Here is a 20,914-nt window from a genome sequence, read left to right as displayed (position 1 = left end):
CACACGTTCACTGCATGCTAGGAAAATTTTATTTTCCCACGGTACCTCTTACTTCATGCTTAAATCAAGCATGTCCCTTCTGGATACTTCTTTTGAAGAGTGAGGGATGGGCTAGGGGTGTGCAGGACAGCCCTGAAGCAGCAGCATTGGGTATATCTGTGGGGAACAAGATGATCCTGGAAAACTTAGTCAAATGTGTTACTGAAAGATCAATGTCCTCTTCCTGATAGGACATGACAGTGCAGGAGATGAGTGGTCCAGTGATCCAGGAGAAAAGAAAATAACAAAGGAAAAAAAAAGAAAAAAAGACTAGACTGGGATTTGAGTGTCCAATTTAATTTCAGTGCAAGGAGGAAGCAGGGATTATTGGTTACAAGAAACAGCTCTGTTATTCCAAGCTACATGTAAAACCATGGCTGGCTTCTTACCAAGCACCCCGGGTTTTGCAGAGAGATCAAAGAGGTTAAGGTCCCTGCAGAACAAGCCACCATCCAGAACACCACTGTTATCCAAATTTACAGAACACTGTTGCATAACTTGTGTTTTAAACAGTAGTAAGGCTCTAAAGCAGCCTGGCCTTTGTGATCCGGCTCAGGAAAGCAATGCAACACCCATACTGAGGGAAGGGTGAGGAAGGGAAGGTGGGGAAGATGAGGGAAGAGACAATGTGGATGACAAAAAGTAAGTGCTCTACCACTCATAAACCAGAGGATTAACAACTGGCTTCTACCAAGTGACCATCATTTTTGCTCCTTGCAGCTTCAAATTCATAGCAGCCAGCCATGCTCCCACAGCCACACACATCCCTGCTGAAAGAAGTCCAAGTGGAAGATTAGGGATCCCCAAAATATCCTTTCCCATACTGGCTGTGAACTCAACAGAAACACAGAGTCTCTGTCAAGCTCTTTGGGCAGCATGACAAAGGACCAGTAAGATAAAAGCTGGAAAGAAGCTGCAGCCTGTTCCTACCACAGGGCCACCATGTACCCTGGAAGCATCACATTGTGCAGAGCTTGTGGCAGTGCATGATGAGTTTCCTCCTTGCACCTGCTGCTTCCCAAGCCTCACATCCCGCTCTGCAGACCTCCCTGCAGCACTGCTGACCGGGCCCTGAACTGTCCTCTGCTCCCAGCACTGCAGGATACAGGCAACTCAGGCCCAGCAGCTCCACCCAGAGACCACAGAATCACAGGCAAACCCGACAGAAAAGTGTGTGGGAGCTCCACAGCTTCACAGCAAGGCCAGTCCCTCCAGCACTGGCTGGGGGACAGTGCACTGACCTGCTCTGCTCAGGCACAGGAGGGTAAGTGCCCTTGGGGAGCTGCGGACCACAAAGCTCACTGTAGATCACAGACATGACAGCAGGCACAACTGGACCACGGATTCAAATGAGCATTACACGTTTAAAGACTTAAAAAGCTGCAGCACTCTCTGATGCTCCTTCTAACCTGCCTCAAGGATCAGAGTGAGCCTGCACCAATTTGTGCATGTGCTGCACAAAACAGGTAACTGTCACATGAACTGGGACCCTTCATGGGGGTAAAACATGCCCTTCATCTGTCCAGCTGCACACACGGACAGCAAACTGGTTGCTTTGTCCTTAGAACAGCGACTTCACAGCACCAGTGTAAAGGACTGCTCCAGCCCTTAGAGCACAGCAACTGAAACACAAATACGCACAGAGCACAGTGCTGAGGGGCAGTCTGCACAGACACATATAACATACCACAGACTGGGACAAGGATCTTCTCAAAAGAGTACACACATTCATTTCCTACATGGGCTCTCACACCCCCAGGGAAATGCATAGACAGCAAGTGCACTGAAGCAAAGATTCATTCTCTTCTCTCCAACAGCAACTGAGGGCTCAATTTTAGCAGTCTTGTTGAGGTTAGCTGGACAGGCCTTTCCCCTTCAGCCTCCATATAACTTGGAGCTGTGAATGCTGCGTGCTTTATGGGGTGTGCCACTCTACAGTGCCATGAGTCCTTCCCGGGTGTAACTCCTGCGTGCCAAGGTACCCCTACCCAGCACACTCTCACTGCAACACGCTGGGAAGCTCAGCTTAGAGGCATGTGAGCACTACAGGGTCTGCTGGATAGACTCCTATCGCTCCAGCCCAGCAGGGAGGTCTCTATTTCCTAGAAGCCTTGTTACACCACTGCTTTGTGAGTGCTCTCGAGGTCATGCCGGTTGAGGAACTGAGGGGTCTTTCGTTTGGCAGCGGCATGGATACTGCCTGGGAGGGGGGGGGATAAGACAGAGGAGCTGAAGGAAAGAAGAGACAGATGGATCTTCCCACTCTCCCTCTCGCCTGGAGGTTTAACAAGGGAAAAGAAACCAAAATAAAAGCCACGCTCAAGTGCTATTCTTTGCGCTTTTAAAGAGTATTTTTTTTAAAATATAAAAGCCATCTTCACCCTGGAAACCATTAGAACGTAAACAATAAAAAGGGGATTTGGGGAGAAGAAGGGAGAGGAGGTTTGAATGTGCTTCCAGGCAGCAGCCCTTGCTAAGAGCAACGGGTGCCTCCAAGGCCCTGTGCTCACCGTCAGCCCTGTTCCTATGGCTCTCTTGCTCATTCAGAGTTCCCCGCTGGGTCTGGACTTAGGATTCTGTGATTAGCAGTTCACAGCAAATCCTGGCAGGTAGCTCAATCCTCTTCATCCTCGCTGATGTCATAGGTGACTGCAGACTCGTTCCTGGAGCGGTTGGCGGGTGAGGAAGGAGGAGTCTTGGTGGAAAAGGGCCAGCGGAAGGAGGGAGATGGGGAGCGGTCATGTGTGGGGCTACTGCTGGGACTCTGCTTCGGGCTGATGGCCTGCAGCATCCGGCCCTTGCCCTCCTTCAGCATGTGTTTCTAGTGATGGAAGCAGGAAGAGAGTTAGCACAGTTTAAACAGTCATGGAAATGAACACTATTTACAGCTTGTGCAGCAAGAGCTGTGTCCCTTCAATACTTCGTGCAATGTAAGAGCAGAAAAAGCCCCAGCATCACTCTGGGCTTTGGAAACTGCACTCAGAGTAATCACCACACATTTTCAAGCACTTCTAACATGCAGTGCCTGTGATATTTACCCAGCAGCACAGGAAAACCTGGCATAAACAAGCAGCTTCAGACTCATCCCAAGCCAGTGACAAAGTGACTGTCATCCTCCTGGCAGCTCAGTGGCCCTGCAGGGCACAAACTGGAGTTGACAGGCCAGCTTGTGGGACAGAGGAACTTTTCACCTACAATTGTAACTGTGTTATCTAGTTGGCAATGGTGAGGGCCCCCTGAAAACAGGCTGCCCAAGCCTGGGACAACTTGTCTGGAGACAGGTAACACACTGAGCACCACAATTAAACCCTAAACCTTTGCTCTGCAGAGGCTCTACAATGATCACTGATCTCTCTGAGATCCCCTTTTCCCAGAACACCTCCTTACCAATGCGCCTTCTGGACCAAACATCTCCAAGAAATTGCCGATGAACTCTCGGGACTTCTCTTCCCACTTCTGGATGAGATCAATGCTCTTCTCCTCCACTTTCTGGACAAATTCCTTTGACTTCTCCTCTACATCCTTCACCCTCTTTTTCACCTTATCCACGCGTTCCTGGAGGTGGTATTTCTTCTCCTGCACAGTAAGCGGTGGATCAGAACACAGCTCACCAGATCTGAGTGGTGACCACTTCTGCTCTGTGTTACTGCACTGAACTGCTGCTTAAGACTCAGCATCTCCATTAGTCTGGTGACACTTCTCCTTCATTTCCATGACACTTCTTCCCTAGACTACATGGCAGACACAGTGGGGCTGTGAGACACTTTGTGGTAGGCACTGGCACAGCACACACAGCAAGACTATAGCCAGAGATAAGCACTATCTAATAGGAGTGCATGGAAGAAGGAAATATTTATACAGCATAGAGATTAGATTTGAGTGACCTGCTGTAGGTCTCTCTGCATATCACAACAGCACCAGTCTTTTTGCTGGGTGTTTTTAAACACAGGCAGACTATTACATGCCAAAGAGAGGCCAAGCAGCCGTTACCTCTCCTCTTTCATTGTTGTTCATAGGCATGGTATCTGAGTGATAAAAAAATGTTTACTACTTTACTTCCAACATCAGAAGTGCCTTCTGCCATGTTATTTTGTCTGTGGGCTAGAGCTGCTCAGCAGAGGATCGGGGCGTGTCCTTCTGTCCTGCTCAAGCACTTACTACTACTCCTGCAGCTCCAGAAGAGAACAGCACAGTGGGAACAGGATCAGGTTTTATCCTAACAAATGACTCTACCTTAAAAAGGTGGCTGAGCAAATAGGAGAGAGATGAGACAGAAGCTGCTGCCAAAAACAACCCACTTTTCATTCAATTCAAGAAAGTACACATTTCGCCACACACCCTCTCTCCAGCTCTTTCAACAGGTAAAATGTCACTAGGATATCTCTGACAATGGAGCAGTATTAGCAAATCTCCAGTTCCTCTGGGTGGGTCCCTGAGGTGATTTCAGGGGCACAAGTTTAATTTCTACTCCAAGGACACTGTTTTGGTGCAAATGCTTAGCTCTGCAGACAGGCCTTTTACTGGCTTGTGGCAGGACTGTGCTATCACTAGACAAGACTCAGAATCTTCATACTCTGCGGCATGTGGTGAGACCCCCTTCAACTCACGTTTATGAAGCTGACATTGAGCTCTTTAGCTGTGTAGCCCCGCTGCAGGTTCCGTCTGACATAAACGTCATAGTCCCGCACGATCCGTGTGATGATGTCTGACGTTGAGATCCCCTCGGTCCTCTGAGTGGGTGCAAACATGCCTAAAGTTGGGGAACAGGACACAGGACAGCTGTAGCAAGACACATGGCAAAAAGCTGCTACCACCTCTATTAGGAAACAATCTCTCCTGTCAAGAGCTCCTTTCCTGACTGTCCTCCCATCATCACCTCTTTGTCCTCGAATGTACAGTATGAGAGTCCTCCTTTCTGGGACTATAAGGAAGACCTAAGTAAGACCAAAGCTTGTCAAAACCCTCTCAAAATACCAGGTATTCTAATGAAAAGTTCTTCACTTTAGCTGGTATAAAGACTATTGATCATAACCCACTGCATCTAGAACAGTGTGGGCACAAGGACAGGACAAGGGGCCCTACAATTCATATAACACGCTGTGAGGGCTAAGTTTGGATAGATATAGGAGAGCTGCACCCTCGGTGAATTTTACAGCAAACAGTTAGAGGAGCCCCTTTGCTAAGCTCATGAAATTCCCCATTTGTGAGAATCTGTAAGTTAAACTGTACTATGTTTTCAAAAGGTCGCAGTTAATTCAATCACAACTATATTGGAATTAGGAATTAATGCTGGGCCATGGTTGGCCTGGGACATGGAACAGTCCTAGTGATATGAAATAGGGCCTAAAGCTGCTTCTTCCTGCCCTCAGTGCCTCCTGGGTAGACCTTGTTCCCAGAGGGACACTGCCATTTCCCCAGGCATAAACAGTCCTCCCATACACAGGCGCAGGAGAAACCACAGCAGATCTTTGACAGGAAGCCCTGGGGAATCTGACTCAGACCCACCTGCCTCTTTTATATGCTTATAGACATCATCACTGCCAGCAGAGGAATAGGGGATGTCATCATGTGCAACAAAGTCGATCTGAAAATTAAGAAAGTGAGTCAACATTTTATCTTGAATGTGCAGGTCTCCTGCTTCTGTCAAAGGCTGGTAATTTTCGGCTCAACACCTCCACGCAGGGGTGCGACAGAGAACAGCAAGACACTTTCCTCTGTTACAAAGTACCTCTGAGCAGTCCCGAGTTCTCACTGGCAATTGCCTATCGATTGTAAGCACACACCAGAGGCAAGGAAAGGCTGGGAATAAGGACACAGCTGTTTTAAGCCCCACAGAGGAATGGTTTGTTAACGGCAACAAGTCTCCCCTGGAGACTCCTTCACCTCTCAGAGCAGTTCAACAGATGTTAGAAATTCCTTCCACTTTATCTCACCAACTGATAAAGACTCTCAAGGAAGCTTGCCTAGTCTCCTACTGCAGGGAAGCTCATGAAAATCTAAGCTGCTCCTGCTGTAAACAGGGAGTTGGACCAGACGCCCCCTAGAAATCCCTTCTAACCCATGTTATCCTCTCCCTACTGCATTTCACAGCTATCTCTACCCAGCACCAACTTCTGGAACAGCAAGAACCCTCTCAGGCTTCTTACCATGTCACAATCTCTACCTTATTTTAACATTACCTGCCAGCTCAGCAAATGCTTCTAGTCTCCCAAGAAACCCACTGGAATCCCATAACCCAGTTCATTCTATATTCAAGCAGTTTCAGCAGAAAGAGCTTGCTCAGGCAGAGGTCACCCCCAAGGATGAATTCTTGCTGTGAGCAGACAAGAGGGTAATCAAAATTCCAAACAGATCAGATATCACAAATTACCCTGTGCTCTGCCAGGAATTCGGGTGTGAGCGTCCACGGCGCGTTTCTCACCACTTCGTCCACATAGCGACAGTGCTGCACAGCATCGTAGCGCTCGTTCTCATTCATTACCGTGAAGCCCTTGAAGTTGTGGGTCAGCTCATCACTGCAGACTGGAGAAAACAGACAGGCAGCAGTGAGCCTGAGGTACTTACCCCAGGTCTTTACAGTCAAAGGACCTTCCACACGCCCCTGCTGGCAGAGGCTGGCACTGGCACTTCCAAACCCAGCTCTTCCAGCCACAAAGCACCAGAAATAGAGAGCAGTACAGGGCACTTCCTGAGAAATTCTGGACAGGCTGTTTGGGGAACTTCTGTCCAAGCTGGGGACCTACACCCCAAGCCTTCAGGGTCTCTAGAGCTTACAACACTTACCAAGAAAACCAGCCAACACAGAAGACAACTCTCCTATTTGAAACAGCACCTGGGGGCCTACGGGGCTTTTAAGCCTAAGGATGCCTCAGGCTTGAAATCTGAAGAACAAAAAACCCCACTGCCTAAACTTTCAATTTCATAAAATGCCATAACACAGTCGAATTCTTGGAAAGTTGTATTCAAACACAAGGGTGAATTCACAGGAAATCAAGTTAGCTTAATTATTATGTTCTATGAGAAAGTAAATTAACAGCTCTTCATAATCTGCAACACAAGGTATCAAGGAGGGAGTTTTATTTGATTATCAGACTCAAAAGTAACAGACTCAAAACCAGTCTCACTGGTATTGGATGTATTTATGTTCTAGACAAACAGATGATAAAGAGCGGGTGAGACTGTTCCCAGCTTGGAGCTCATGTTCTCTTGGGCTGTGGCCTCTCATCTCAGTCACGGTGCAAGGGAAGCAGGTCATTGCCCTCCACCTCCTCACCAGTCTCCGAGAGGCAGAGAGCGTGGTTATGCTCCTTGATACTTTAACATGTTAATAGTTTGACCTGAAGTTATTTTCCTGCTTGTTTTACAATGTTTATGTACATGGGGACGTCATTCCACTTTCAAGATTTCTAAGCTCTGGGCATTTTTGTAGTTGGAACAACTGTTTCAGCTCTCCTCTCTCCCTTCCCCTTCCAAACACTGTTGTAGAACACACAAAACAATGCAGATGTACCACTACAAAAATGCCCTCAGCAGTGATGAAACTGATAAGGAAACAAACCACCCAAGGATGTTACGTTCTATTGCATGATCAGAGTCTGATTTTGCTTCAGGAAGCTAGTGGAGTTGAGAAAAATAGTTAAAGGTATTCTCAGCTCTCTTACTGTAGCATCATTACACAGCCTGACCAAGGGTCAGCTCTTGACAGACAACATGTACAGCCTGAGGGGCACAGAGGCAGTCTCTGGACAGAGGCCTGTGTATTGCAGCAGCCAGAAGAAGGGTATCCATTTTCCCCTTACATTCTTGAAGGAGGCCTGGCTAAAACACCTCTGTTAGATCCCCTCAGGCACTCGGCAGGATATTTCTGGCATCATCGAAAGACTTATGACCTAACAGCCAAAACAGTGAACTTCTATTTGGAGAAATGGGGCCTCGCTGACTTCCATGTGTTCAGGCACATGCCCGAGAAAGCACTCTGATTTCCATGCTCCTAAGGGGATCTGTTTGGCATTAAGCAATTCCCATAAGCAATTCCCAGCAGAGAGCTGGAGCTGGGGAGTGACATGCAGAGCAATACAAATGACACAAAGCTCAAGCAGCCACAGAGGGACTATTAATCATTCTTTAGCTGTCTTACTCAAGAGTCAAATGCTCAATTATCCTTAAGACGTTTTGATACTCAGATGTGCAACTCACCTGTATCTGTCACAAAACAGAAGGGTCAAATTAGAATAGCGTGATCAAAAATCTTTTCCTGAAGCACTCACCTGGTACGGAGAATCTTTCTCCAGACAAATCCAACCCTCAACATATTGCAATAAGACTCCAGCAACATTTGGGACAATCAGCTGCAGTGAGAGCCACTGAGGCCACAAAGACAAAAGCCCTGTATGCACAACTACAGACGCAGGTAAACTGTACTCCTGCAACAGCCAAAGTCAACAAGGTCACTCCTTACCTCCAACAATGAGGTATGTGTTTGGGAAGAGGTTCTTCGCTTGCATCAAGGCCCGGGCATGTCCAGAGTGAAACAAGTCAAATATTCCATCAGCATAAACTCTGACAGGGCGATCCACTGTGCCAAAAAGGACAGAGAGACAGCTGTGAAGATGCCTTCCTGGAGAAGCAGCTGCTGCTCATGCCTGCATTTGAGGACCTGCTTAAACTCATGGGGGGGTTACGGAACACAAAGCCATAGCCAGGACAGATTTGTGAAGAGAAACGGTTGTCTCTGTCTTCCCACATGGAAACAAATGCATCTGAGCTGAAACACAATCCCATTCAAAGACAGACTGAAAGCCTACCATATATCACCCTAACAAGATAAAGGGAGACCTAAGGAAAACCCTGTACATTTCCCTTCTATGGAAATCCAAATGCAGAATTAACTTTTTTCACAGCAGTGAACTACCAGAGGGGAACTGACCCAGATGTTTCATAGGTGCCTGACTTCCTCCTGCCTGCCAGGATGGCATCTCAAGACCTTTACAGAATCCCCCTCTGCAGCCTGCTGCAACATCTACAGTCTGGTTGAAGGACCAGACTGTTCCAATTCCCCACCAGCATCTTGGCTCCCCTAGACCAAATGGCTCTATCCAAAACCCCAGCTGGACTACTCAAAGGAAAGCATACACAATTCTGCTGAACTTCTGGCATTAGCAGCTAAATCCATGGAAAAATAAGGAAGAACAAATCTTTCCTCAGGCTACCTCTGCCAGGGGAAATTGTAGCTCAGCTCTTTGAGGTCAGCACAGAGGTAAATTGAGATAGTCTAGCCCTGCCATGTAATAGTCCCATCCTGAACCCCGATTTCTGGTCTTGGGACTACACAGTATTCCAGTCCTCTTGCAGAAAGCCACACAGTCTTTGTATCTGACACACTTGGGAACAACCTGCTGCTCTCTAGCCTAGTTCAGGCAGACAGACTCAGAGAAGTGGTGTGAGCAGAGGCACACCAGAGCTGCAGTGAGGACACAGCAGAGAGAATACCTAGCAGGATTGCTGAGACCCCATCTGGGCAGAGTCCTGAAGGTACCCAGAGACAGAGCCTGGGAGGCAGCAGGAAGAGGACTTGATGCAAAGGTCAGGGTTGTCAAGTTCAAGCTATGCAGAGGAGTCACTTTTTAGTGATTCTACGACCTCAGGCTGAAGATGCCAGGAAGCTCTGAAGAGCCAAGGATCTGGAGATATGTGACTGCAAAAGCTTTCTGTATGCCAAAAGAGGGCTAGTCCTGGCAGGCCTTTATGAATGTACAATCACATTCTGGAAATTGGCTGGGACATCCTTCCCTTTCCTCTGTACCTGCAGCAGCTACAGTTCCTGAGCACAGACATAAACAGCAACAAGGAAGCATGTAGTGTATTTTAGTCCTAGCAGGCAGAAAACCTACCACTGCTGAAATCAAGAGACTTTTGTGCAGGCTCTGGAGACTTTCAGCTGGGAAATTAATGTGGACTGTGAAATAGTCAGAACCTATGGCAGGAAATCACTGCCAGGTGTCAATCTGAGCTGGCTCATCTGTCAGCAGCAGTCAGGTAGAGAGAACTGCAGCATTTTTATTGTCTCTGTAGCTATAACAGAGGCCAAATAAGACAGCACCATCTGCACACTCTGTTTGGCAGGAGAGGGCAGTTATCTTTCAGGAGTCAGTCCTGCCTGTGCCTCTGCTCTGGACTGCAAAGAGAACAGTGTTTCTTCCACATTGTTGTTGCGAGGCTGGCCAACTGTGTTTAATGACACTGACTTTAATTCAAATCCAGGCTAGAATGAGACATTCAGATACATATTTTTTTTTCACTTGCCCATTTCAACTTTCAGAAAAGATGCCTTTTAGAGCGCTTAACTTCAAGCTACTGCAAAGTAGTACTGCAAAGTAGTACAACAAATGTTCAGCTCTGATATTACTCTATAGTTGTCAGCAGCACAGGAAGAGTTAAATACCTGTTTGCTTCAAATACTCTTACTGGTGAAGGTACAGCTCCTCACACATACAAGCTTGAATTTCAGTTGTACTGACAGGCCCAATTTCACATGGGAACAGTTATCTAATCACCAAAGTGTTAATTAAGTCATTGGCTGCAAACCTAGTCCAACACACAAGGTTGTTTCGGTCTCAGAGATACCACAATCACACCCACCCTCCAAAACCCCAACATTTACACAATCTCCTTCCAGTCAGTTTTTTTTTTACTTACAAGGGGTCCCTCTCATCGCTTCTTCATAGGTTACTCTGATGTATGGCTTGCTGTAGTCGATTTCCACTTCATCTGAAAACGGAGCCGGTTCCCTCAGTCCCTAAAAAGCCAGGAAAGTTTTGCTGTGAGAATGCAAAGGTGAGGGCAGTTCAAAGCAGCAGCACTGCCACGGCAGTGTCCTAGTCACTGACTCACTGCATCTCTGCACAGTTCAGACACGTGTACTAAAAGGCTAGTTAGTGTAAAACCTCAAAACAGCCCTGCAGGGTGATTAGCCTGAGTTTAGAGAGTAAGAGAGAAAGCAACGTAGAGTTTAGATGACAGCAGTTATACTGGACCCAAGAAAACCGGAGGCTCAGATCTGCAGCTGCTAAACCCAAACTTTGGACACACAGCACTTCACAGCAGCACAAGCCAAGCTTCAAACCTCACTGTCGCAGCTCCAGCTCTGCCCACTCTGGCAAGACCATCGCTCTGCTGTGCCTGAGTGCTTGTGCCATGACATACAAATTGTAACAGCTCCTTGATTTGAGTATATGAGCAAGCAGAAGAGCAATGCCAACAGCAGCACTAATGTGTGTATTGTCATATTGTATTACATTCACCATTTCTGAGCCATACAGAGTGAGGGACTGACCTCAATCTGTGGCAGAATACTCCAGCTGCTTCAAGAAAACTCCTCTAACTTGCTAGCTTGACCACAGCAGTACATTTAATCAACAGCTGAAGTCCAGACATCATTTCTGGTGGGCTCTGAATGGAAACAAAAGATCTGCCCTTCCCATAACAAAACAACAGCTCAATTTCCTTTTAGCTGGAAGGTATGGGGCAGCAATGGACAGTCAGAACACTAGTAAATAAGCTTACAGATCATTAACACCTACAAGCTGCAAAAGTCTTATCAGCAGTTTCCTCTCTGGCTTCCTGTCCCCCTGCAGAATCCTGCCACGGTGCCCAGCACCACTGCAACCCAAAAAACCACTGCTATTATTGCTACTGTCATTCCTCATTAGAGTGCTTCTAGAGAAGAGCACAGGAAATCAACCACTGACCACTACATTCAAGCAAACTGATACTGCTGAGCATCTCCTTTAACTTACTGAGGCTCTGTGTTTCACACACCACCTCCTCTGCCAGGATCCTTACTGTCAGGTAAGGCCTGCAGGCCTCTCCTTTCTTCACTGCCATTGTATCTGGGACTTGTGAATATAAACAGATTCTTTGTAGTTTGGTTGGCACACACCTGATATGAAGCTAGAAATAAAAGCATAAAAAAGCCCAACAAAATTATCAGAGGAACACAGAGAAATGTTCTCAAAAGGTCCTGCCAGCGTCTTGCCCTTCCTCTGCAGGGCCTCGGAGGGTCAGAACCTAACGTGGTTTGCACAGTCCAACAGGCTTATGTGTCAGCAGGTTTGTTACCACCATCTGCTGCTGAGCCCTGCTGCTTCAGGGGAACATTCTGCCAGCCAGCTGCTCAGTTGGGAGTGGTAAAGCCTTCAAGGTAATCTCACAGTTAGGCAACACTATTACTCTTGCTATAATAAATAAAACTTTTGCAAATGGAAGAAAAAAAAAAAGGAAATCTTTCATCAGGAGATCTGTGTTTGCCCTCTGGCTAAAAAACAGGCAGGAAGCTTAAAAAGTGGCTAGATATCACTTGTCTTGTGCTATTTGTAGACAAATGCTTTATTTCTGATACAGGACAGACACCAACTTAAAGAGCAAGTGACTCCCATGGAAGAATAACCTGCACATTTAACTTTCCTTACTGAAAAGACATGGGGGTCTTTAAGAGGGGCGGGGCAGGTCTGACAACAGTCAAGGATATAAAGGCTCTGTGGGATAAGTCACATAACAGCTCAAGCCTCCACTCCCAACGCTTGCCTCCCCAGTTCTCACTGCTGGCACTGCTCTTACTTCAGTACCACCAGCGCTATGGGAGAGGGCTGAAGGTCCCGAGGAGCAAAATGTTGCCATTGAAGAAGAAAGCTGCAACACATCGCCCTATTTTGCCAAGGACTATGACCGCAGTGCAACGTGGCAGGGATGGCAGCTGGCTTTGGACAGAGATAAGGAAAGAACAACCAGAGAACACGTGATGCACGGGGCAGCTCCAGGAAGAGGGCAGAGGAGAACTGCAAAAAGCCCATTGTCGCACTACTGTGGCAAGGACAAGTTAAAGTTAGCCCTTGACATTGGCATTAACTGGCCCGGACCCCCTTCAGAAGAGATCCCATTAGCTTTAGCTTGCTAAAGCTGCCCCAAGGTTGATCTAGGGGAAATCCTTTCACTTGTTTCTTCTTTTATTTTTATTGCTCCTGAAGTACCAGGAGCATAAATGCAGTCTTTCTCCAGACCAACAGAATCAAACAGTGATCTTCCCAGTGCTTTAGAGCATGAATTCAACAGATTACTTCTGTGGGTGCTTACAGACTTCAGACTCTCCTGCACTTCCATGTGCTTGTCTGCAGTATTTCTCCCTCCCACTGGGTCACTCAAAACACACCTCTCAGAAGCAACCTGCTTCTCCTCCATGGGTATCTATATGCATGCCTGTTCCACTGCAGCTTAAGTGACAAGCCGGACACACCACAAAAGCAGCTTAGCGATTGCCTCAGACCTAATTTAAGCCCACGTTGTAAGTATGTTATTAGCATGAACAAAGGAAGATTTCAAACTGGATTTGCAAGAAGGATAGCTACTGTCATGTGCTTCTTCTCCTCTGCCCCCCCTTGTTTTCTGTGTCCACAGACAAACCACCACAGCTCAATGTTCTCATCTCACATGCTCCTAAAATTCATATCTCTGCTTACTTACGAGTGAGCGTCGGGACATTTTTGGAGGGATTCCATCCAGCTCTGTTGCCCCATTAGGGCCAGATCCATCTTTTCTTCTCTTTCGGGAATTCAGCCTGGAGGAGGTCGGCGGCTCCATCTTGCCAAGCACGTCCAGTAAGAACTGGAACAAAATGAAGGAGGAGCAAAAAAACTAAACAAAAAAAACCCAAGAAAAAAAAAAAAAGAAAAAAAAAAAAGAAAGAAAGAAAAGAGAGATATTTGTCAGTTCTTCCAAAGCAGGATCAGTCAACAGCAGGCAGAGTGTACAGAAGGTCAGTGCAAAGACACAGCCACCTCACAAGGGGCTTAGCCAGTTGTATTTGGCATCAGCTGCCAAGGCTTGACAAACAGTGCCTGGTGGGAATACTGAATCATTTAATGCAACTCAGAGCTGTTCTGCAGAGAGAAGCGTGCAGCAGTCAGCTGGCTGGAGAGAAACTGAAACAAGAGTTGCAATACAAATTATAAATCATTACTACAAGGCTAATTATATTACTCTCACATCTGAAAAGCAACCTAAGGATTATGGCACGCCCAGTTCACATTCAGCCCTCCCTCAGCTGTCATTTGGACTCTTTACCCTTTACAGCACCCAAGGCAGCTGGCTGGGTGTGCTGCATCCCTGTAGAAACCTCAAGAGAGGAAGGAGGGATAAGGGTGGGGGAAGCAGAAGGCTGAGGGAAGGGGTCAGAACTTAAATAACTAGCTGGCTTGCTGTTTGCTTTGTTGTTTGTGTAAGACCAAGCTGCAGCTCCCCACTGGGGACAGCTCACCTTGGGCTGGCTGCCACCATGCTCCCCTGTTGTCCCCCTGTCCCCACCGCAGTGGTGACTCAGCAGATGGTGAAGCAGCTGCTGACACCACATTAGGGCACACTGACTTCTGGCACTTTATGTACCAGGTTGTCATTAGTGGTGGTACAGCTGAACTGCTTCTGGGATGGACAGACCGACCACCAATTGGGGACAGAAATTGTGACAGCTATGTGGAAGTAAATTATCTGTGCTTTTGAGCGGGAGTCACCATACCATTCCAAAGGGGCTCTGGAATATTAGAAAGCCCAGCTTCACACAGCTGAAGCAAAACTATGGGTTTATGGGAAGGCATGGCAGCAAATACTCCCTTTTCAGCTGCTGCAGGATTTAGAAATGGGTGGTAGATTTGCAAAAACTAAAGATCAGCATTATGTCTCTTGCTCACTTGAAGTGTGCACCTCTCCAGGGCAGCAAATGGCACTTCTGGACTGCTGTTCCTGAGAGCAGCGTGACCCCTCCACCGAGGAATGATCCTTATGTGCGTGCCTCAACCCCTAATAATAAGAGCAGTGTGGAATTTAAAGTGTCTCCCCACCCATGTGCTATGGGTGTGCTGGAATGTGCTAGGTGGGGCAAGTGTAAGGTATGAGAAAGGGCAGATGCCCCTCTGAATCCACCCTTTTCCTCAGCAGAGGGGCTCTGCTGAATGTTCATGCTTGGGATGAGCTGGGACTGTCCTCACTATGGGCCACTGGCAAAGAAAGGTGTGCTTTGTGGAAGAGCTGTTAAGAAGCAGATTTAGTGACTGGACTTACTTACTCAAGCACAAATGACTTCAGGTTAAGGAATGTTCCAAAGTAAGGAGTCCAACGCGGTTAAACAACACACGAACATCCCACTCTCCCCACTGAGCATCAGCAAGACAACACCTTAGAGACAGGGTTAGAGCCAAACACAGCTGATCTGGGCTGGGGCTACAGGCATCTGAGCATCCTTGGCTGCCCTGTTAGACCTGCTACAATACACTAAGAACAGGAAAAGGGAATCTTAGGTGTGTGGGGAGCCAAAAAATACTGTGAAGAAGATAAAAGTGACAGTGAAGAGCAGCCACAAGGACACTTCAGAACTGCAAAACCCATCCAGCACTCACTCTATAATGCCTGTGAGTCAGGCTTGACAAATTTCCCCCATTCCAGTAATTAATTTACCATTTCCTAACAACGAACATATGTGAGGATGCAAAAGTAATCTCAGGCAAAAAGAGTTTGCAACCCTGGCTTCAAGTCTTCAAACATTAAACTAGACATTTAACTTCCAGGCAAGATCGGTGCTATAAATGCAGCAGATTCCAAAGTGCCTCTGTGAAAACACAGGGTATAACACAAGTAATTTTTAGATTTTGCAAGGTGTCTCCTTGCAAGCACACTGTATCAGTCATTTACTTCACCACCATGGTCCCAGCAGAAACCATTCAGTTCACAAAAAGCAGAGAACATCTGTCCCTGGCTCAAGTAACCCCAGCGTTCATGGAAACAGAGGGGTGGAACAGCAGCAGCTTTTCTTGTTATTTGGTCAAAATAATTTCACTGTGCTTCAAGTCCCCTGTTTGTCCCTGACCACTCCCTTTCCTTCCCTTTGGAGAGAATTAAACAGCTTGTTCACATGCTGAATGCAGACATTCTGAACCACTGCCCAGCAAAACATTAAGAGCACTGGCAGAGGTTTTGGTGCTGAAGTTATGGACAGAGCAGCCCCTACACACAACCAGGTGAAACTCTTCCCACGCCAGCCCAGCCCACCAGAGCAACCAACTTTTCTGCTGAATTATCACCATCACCTACCTTCCTGCTCAGTGCAGAGCTCACGGTCAGACAAAGACAGCACAGGGTAACACCGCGCTTTAGGCTGACGTACAGCAGCACTGTCCCAGCCCAGGACAAAACTCCAACAGCTTCTTCCAGTCCTTCCCACACCCAAACACCCACTCTCCTCCACGCTAACTTTTCTACCTCTCAGGGTATTCGTAGTGAAATGATGGCAAACAATAACATAAGCAAATGGATTTCCAACTTCAGATATTCTATTAATGGCTTTGCATTAAATAAGCAGCAGTGGTGAGACAGTACCAGCCACACAGCAGCAGCTCTACCCAATATACTGAGTGAGAAAACTGCTTCAAGGATGGGATAGACATGCTCTGTCTGCTCTGATCTTACAGGTTAGATGTTGCTGAAGAAGCCTCTGAGATGTTTGGAGAGCTGGCTTGGGCACCTGAGTGATGCAGCTCTGTTAATTACTCAAATTAAGGGAGAGATTAAACAATAATTTTACCACTCTTTGGAACTTTAAAACCTCTATGCTGTGGCTACTGCGTTTCTTGCAAGTCCTCCCAGCAGTCCTCGTCTTCATTAAGAACCGGGAACACGTTTCCAAAAACACAACACACCTTACTGTGATAAAGTTACTAATCTTAGAATGTTTCATTTTAACCCAAGTGACTAAAATAGTATCCTAAACAATTACTAACAATGGGATCCAGCATCTGAAGTTGAGCTTAACACATAAGGACACAGATTTGCTTCCCCAAATGCATAAAACACTGCCTCTTCTAAAATTAATTACATTTGCACCAGACGGGGAAGAGGAAAGACAAGATAACTCTCGAAGCTCATTCTGAACACTCCAAGATAGAAACCAAGCATAACCCGAAGAAAGAGCCCTGCTGTAAAATATTAACACTGTTCTATTTTAAGGCATCACCCTCCTGCATTAGTGAGTGCACGACTGAATATGAGAAACTGCTCGCAAGGAGCAAGGTTGGAAGTGTCCCATTTGGGGCAAATCACAGTCTCCGCACCACTTTACAAAACACTAAGGGCTTTGCTTCTTAAACTTATTTCTTTGGTGCATATCCCATACCAAAGAAGGGCCTTGCATCACCAGCCAACTGGCTGACTGAGAGAGAGAGGCCTGTATGTGCTCTGCAAGCAGCATTCGACTGCCAGACAGGAGAAGAGTCACTCTCCCTGTCGGGGAATCACTGAATCCCACCAAAACGCAGCCACTTCTGGGAGGAAAAAAGGACAAGCATTGATTACCACCAAGGAAGAAGATATATAGGCAGGGAAGGAATTTAAAACTTCTCCCTTAATTAATTACTTCTCTTAATTAAAAACTTCTCCCTGAGTTAACTACACTGTTGTCAGAGCTGGAATTTAACCACAACATCGAAGTTAATACCTCTGGCAGGTGGAAAAGGTCAGAATAGGCATGGCAAATATTGTTGGTTAGCCAAAGCCTTATTTCACTGCATCTTCACGGACAGCACTGATGTTTTTTAACCTTGGTGGTGTCGGAGAACTCCTGCCTCACACTACACCGGAGAAGCAGATCAGATCTTTCTGCACCCTGAGCACACTGATGGCAGGAGGACCCGGCCTATCTGCATCGCCTTTTGATGTCCCAAAGAACTTCTCGAAGAATATTATCTGAAAGCTTACATCGGCAGCACGATTTTTTTTGCCACTTCTTTTGCTTTTCACTTGCAGATTTACATGCCAAAGCAAAATAAATCCTGCTACTTAAAGTGAAAGCCTGTGCAAAACAAGAGCTGATTGCGACGACTGGATAAGTGCTCCAGTCCAAGGCTGCTGCAATTCCTACCTGGGACCTGAGCACAAGACTGGCAGCGGGACCAGCGAGGCCCTGGGACACCCACAGCTCCCTGGGTGGCACCGCCTGCTCCAAGGCTGCGCTATCGTCCCTCCGATCCTGGGAGGCGTTGGCACAGTCAGATGTGACTGTCATGTGCTGCTTTGCCTACAAGATCATTGCACTTTACAGGAACCAGCTATTTCTCTTCTGCTGACTCATCTGCAGGCAATACTACTAAACTTTGCACTCTGCCATGTGTCTGCCTTGACACATGGACAGCATGTATGCGGAAGCCTCAGGGAAAAAGAATAAGTCCTGTCACTTCAGATAATAACCCTTGTCAGGCTATAAAGTACCAAAGAGTCCCTGTATTCCTCCACATTCCTCAGTCATAGGTCAAAAAGAATCCTTTCCCCCTGTTTTTCCCCACCTTCAACGCTCAGTTTAAAAGTAACCTTACTGGCATGTACCCCTGTAGAGATCTGTTGTAAACAGAAAGACTTGGAAGAAGTTAATGGCAAAAGACTCATCATGGATTTCTCTTTAATCAGTGTTTAAAAATCTTGCCCCATCTCCAAGGCAACTTCATGCCCCGCCCAGGCTTGCCATGCCCACCTCTGTCCCAATCTCCAGACTCAGAGCATCTGCCTGGAAACAGAGTGCTGCTGGCTGTGACCCAGCCTGTTCAGCTCCAGAGACACTGGGATGGTCCCCACAGTCAGCATCTGCTCTATCTACATGGTCTAAGTCCTTGAGCACCTTGTAAAGGTTACTGCAGGATCTGGCAGAGTCCTATCTACACGTAAAACAAAGTCTGCTTCAGCTTCTCCGGATAAACAACAGCAGCTATCCTGCAGCATAATCACAGACACTTGAACGTACAAAAGGGATTCCAGTTCAGCCAGTGCTACACATTGGTCCAACAGCATCCAGACCTTTGCTACACCAGCTAGAACAACCTCCCAGGCCTTGCCCCCTCTACTGATCTAGGCAGGCTGATAGCATTTTCTCTAGCAGAGCCTGAGAATGAACAAGCTCTGGCACTTGTGTCCTGCAATCGATAAAAAGATGCTGCTTCTCACCAACAAAGTCCCCATTGGCTTAAGACAATTCTACATAACACCACAACTGAAAAGAGTGCAGCACAATCACCTTGGCAGTGTTGTGAATTAATACACACATAAAAAAGAAAAACTGCCAGCAAGACCTTCTCTGTGAATTCACGGCCCTTCTGGGTATACCACAACCCCAAGGCACTGAGAGTCCCGCCATGCAACAGTGTCTGCTGTGGGTAGTGAAGCAGAAGAAGTAGGGTTTGTGCACAGTATCAGAGATCTGGAGCCTGCCCTGGGACAACAAAGTACGAGAATGGATGGTCATTTTGTCCCAGCTTCTCCACTGTGTTTTCTTTTTAGGACTTAACCACAGAGCTTTTTGAGACTTCAGTGTGAACTTCCTTTCGTAGTTTTACACGTCAATACCAATTCCTTGCTGCAACAGTTACTATTTGTGGCTCTTTATACAGTGATTTCAAGACAGTTACATCCCAGTTAGATCTTGGAGTGAGAAACTTCCAAGTCATGAATTTTAATAATTATGTATATACAGCAGATACCTTCAGGAAATAAAGCATGGGTACTTGTCATCTGAATTTCAAAAGCAAATACCATGGCTGTCCTCAGGCCCAGGAGTCCTGCAGATGGAAACCCAGCAGTACCTGTCCCTGACCACCCCAGCCCTTGCCAGCTACTCACCAGGGTCCTGGTGCTGCAGCAGGACAGGGTGGGGACACAGGGAAGGCCACCTGCAGCACCCTGCACCTCCCTCCACAGCCAGCGAGGGCTACCGAGGAGCATCGCAGCTCTCAGAATTCCTGAGGGCTTTAAAGTCTAAGCACAAACCCATTAATGAGCGCAGCCAGGGCTTTGGTGGACACCAAAAGCGGGTTACAGAGGACGAGTGCCTGCGCAGCAGCTGGGTCACACCTTCCTTCGCCGCGGCCAGGGCCACCTCCTCACTGTCCTCTCTAGGCCGTGGCTGTGTCCTCTAGGTCAGGGCACGTTCCCCAGAGCCCCCCTGCTCGGAACCCTGCGGGTGAACTCCAAAAGTTTCCCGCAGCGTCTGCTGCTGTCTCCTCTCAGCCATCCCCGAGGAGCAGCCCCGAGGATCACACCCGAGCCCCAGCCCCTGCCCAAGCCCCCACGAAGCTTGGCACGGCGACCACCCCAGCAGACGCTGCCCCCCTACCCAAAGCCAGTGCCCCATGTCCCGGCCGGCCAGCACCTCCCGCCTGTGCCACGGCCACCCCGCGGGGAGCGCGGTCCGGGGAGGGACCCCGAGCGGCTCCGCAGCGGTGCCCTCGTGTGCCGCCAACCCAAACCCGGGCCCCGTGACAGGCACGGCTCTGTCCCTGTCCTGTCCCTGCACCCACAGCCCCCCACCGCCCCCTCAGCGCCAGCCCCCACTGCCGCCGGACTCCCCCTTACCCGCGCTCCGCCGCCGCTCCGCCGCCCAGCCCGGCCCAGCCCAGGCCGGCCCCGCCCCGCTCCCGCCGACGCCAACGGGGCGCGGGCGGAGCGTCGGCCCCGCAACGACGGGAAGCGACCGGCCCGGCCCCGGAAAGCCGCGTCCCGGGAAACCGCGCCTTGGAACCTCCGTTCCGGATCGCGACGGCCCTCCGCGTCACGGAATACACCGAGTTGGAAGGGGGCCACAAGGATCGGCCAAGCCCGCCTGCTGGCCGTGCACAGGGCAGCTCCGAGAATCGCGTCATGTGCCTGAGAGCCTCGTCGAAACGCTTCTTGAGCTCTGGCAGGCTTGGTGCTGTGCCACTGCCCTGGGGAGCCTGTTTCCAGTGCCCGACTGGGTGAAGAACCTTTCTTAGTATCCAACCTAAAGCTCCCCACTCTTCATGCCATTCATGCCATTCCC

General features: G+C 48.1%; 1 protein-coding gene across 3 annotated transcripts; it reads right to left on the bottom strand.

The window, feature by feature from the left end:
- Positions 1-315: 315 nt before the first annotated feature.
- On the bottom strand, positions 316-20,523 carry PCYT1A (phosphate cytidylyltransferase 1A, choline). 3 transcript variants are annotated; one of them, XM_050308269.1, is made up of 9 exons: positions 20,470-20,523; positions 13,555-13,725; positions 10,735-10,834; positions 8,498-8,614; positions 6,410-6,561; positions 5,545-5,623; positions 4,647-4,789; positions 3,427-3,615; positions 316-2,860 (listed from the first exon to the last, which is right to left on the bottom strand). In XM_050308269.1, the coding sequence occupies exons 2-9, from the start codon at positions 13,669-13,671 to the stop codon at positions 2,654-2,656; spliced, it is 1,104 nt and encodes a 367-aa protein (XP_050164226.1). In that variant the 5' UTR covers positions 13,672-13,725; positions 20,470-20,523; the 3' UTR covers positions 316-2,653. The 3 variants fall into 3 exon arrangements, with proteins under 3 accessions (XP_050164226.1, XP_050164227.1, XP_050164225.1); XM_050308270.1 differs by lacking the exon at positions 20,470-20,523 and adding an exon at positions 15,149-18,924 and having other exon boundaries at positions 13,555-13,695; XM_050308268.1 differs by lacking the exon at positions 20,470-20,523 and adding an exon at positions 15,149-18,923.
- Between the last annotated feature and the right edge of the window lie 391 nt (positions 20,524-20,914).

This window comes from Myiozetetes cayanensis, unplaced genomic scaffold, assembly GCF_022539395.1.
Source record: "Myiozetetes cayanensis isolate MyiCay16 unplaced genomic scaffold, myiCay2020 scf13, whole genome shotgun sequence".
In the NCBI taxonomy this organism is placed as follows: domain Eukaryota; kingdom Metazoa; phylum Chordata; class Aves; order Passeriformes; family Tyrannidae; genus Myiozetetes; species Myiozetetes cayanensis.
This window is presented reverse-complemented; position numbering and strand designations above follow the sequence as displayed.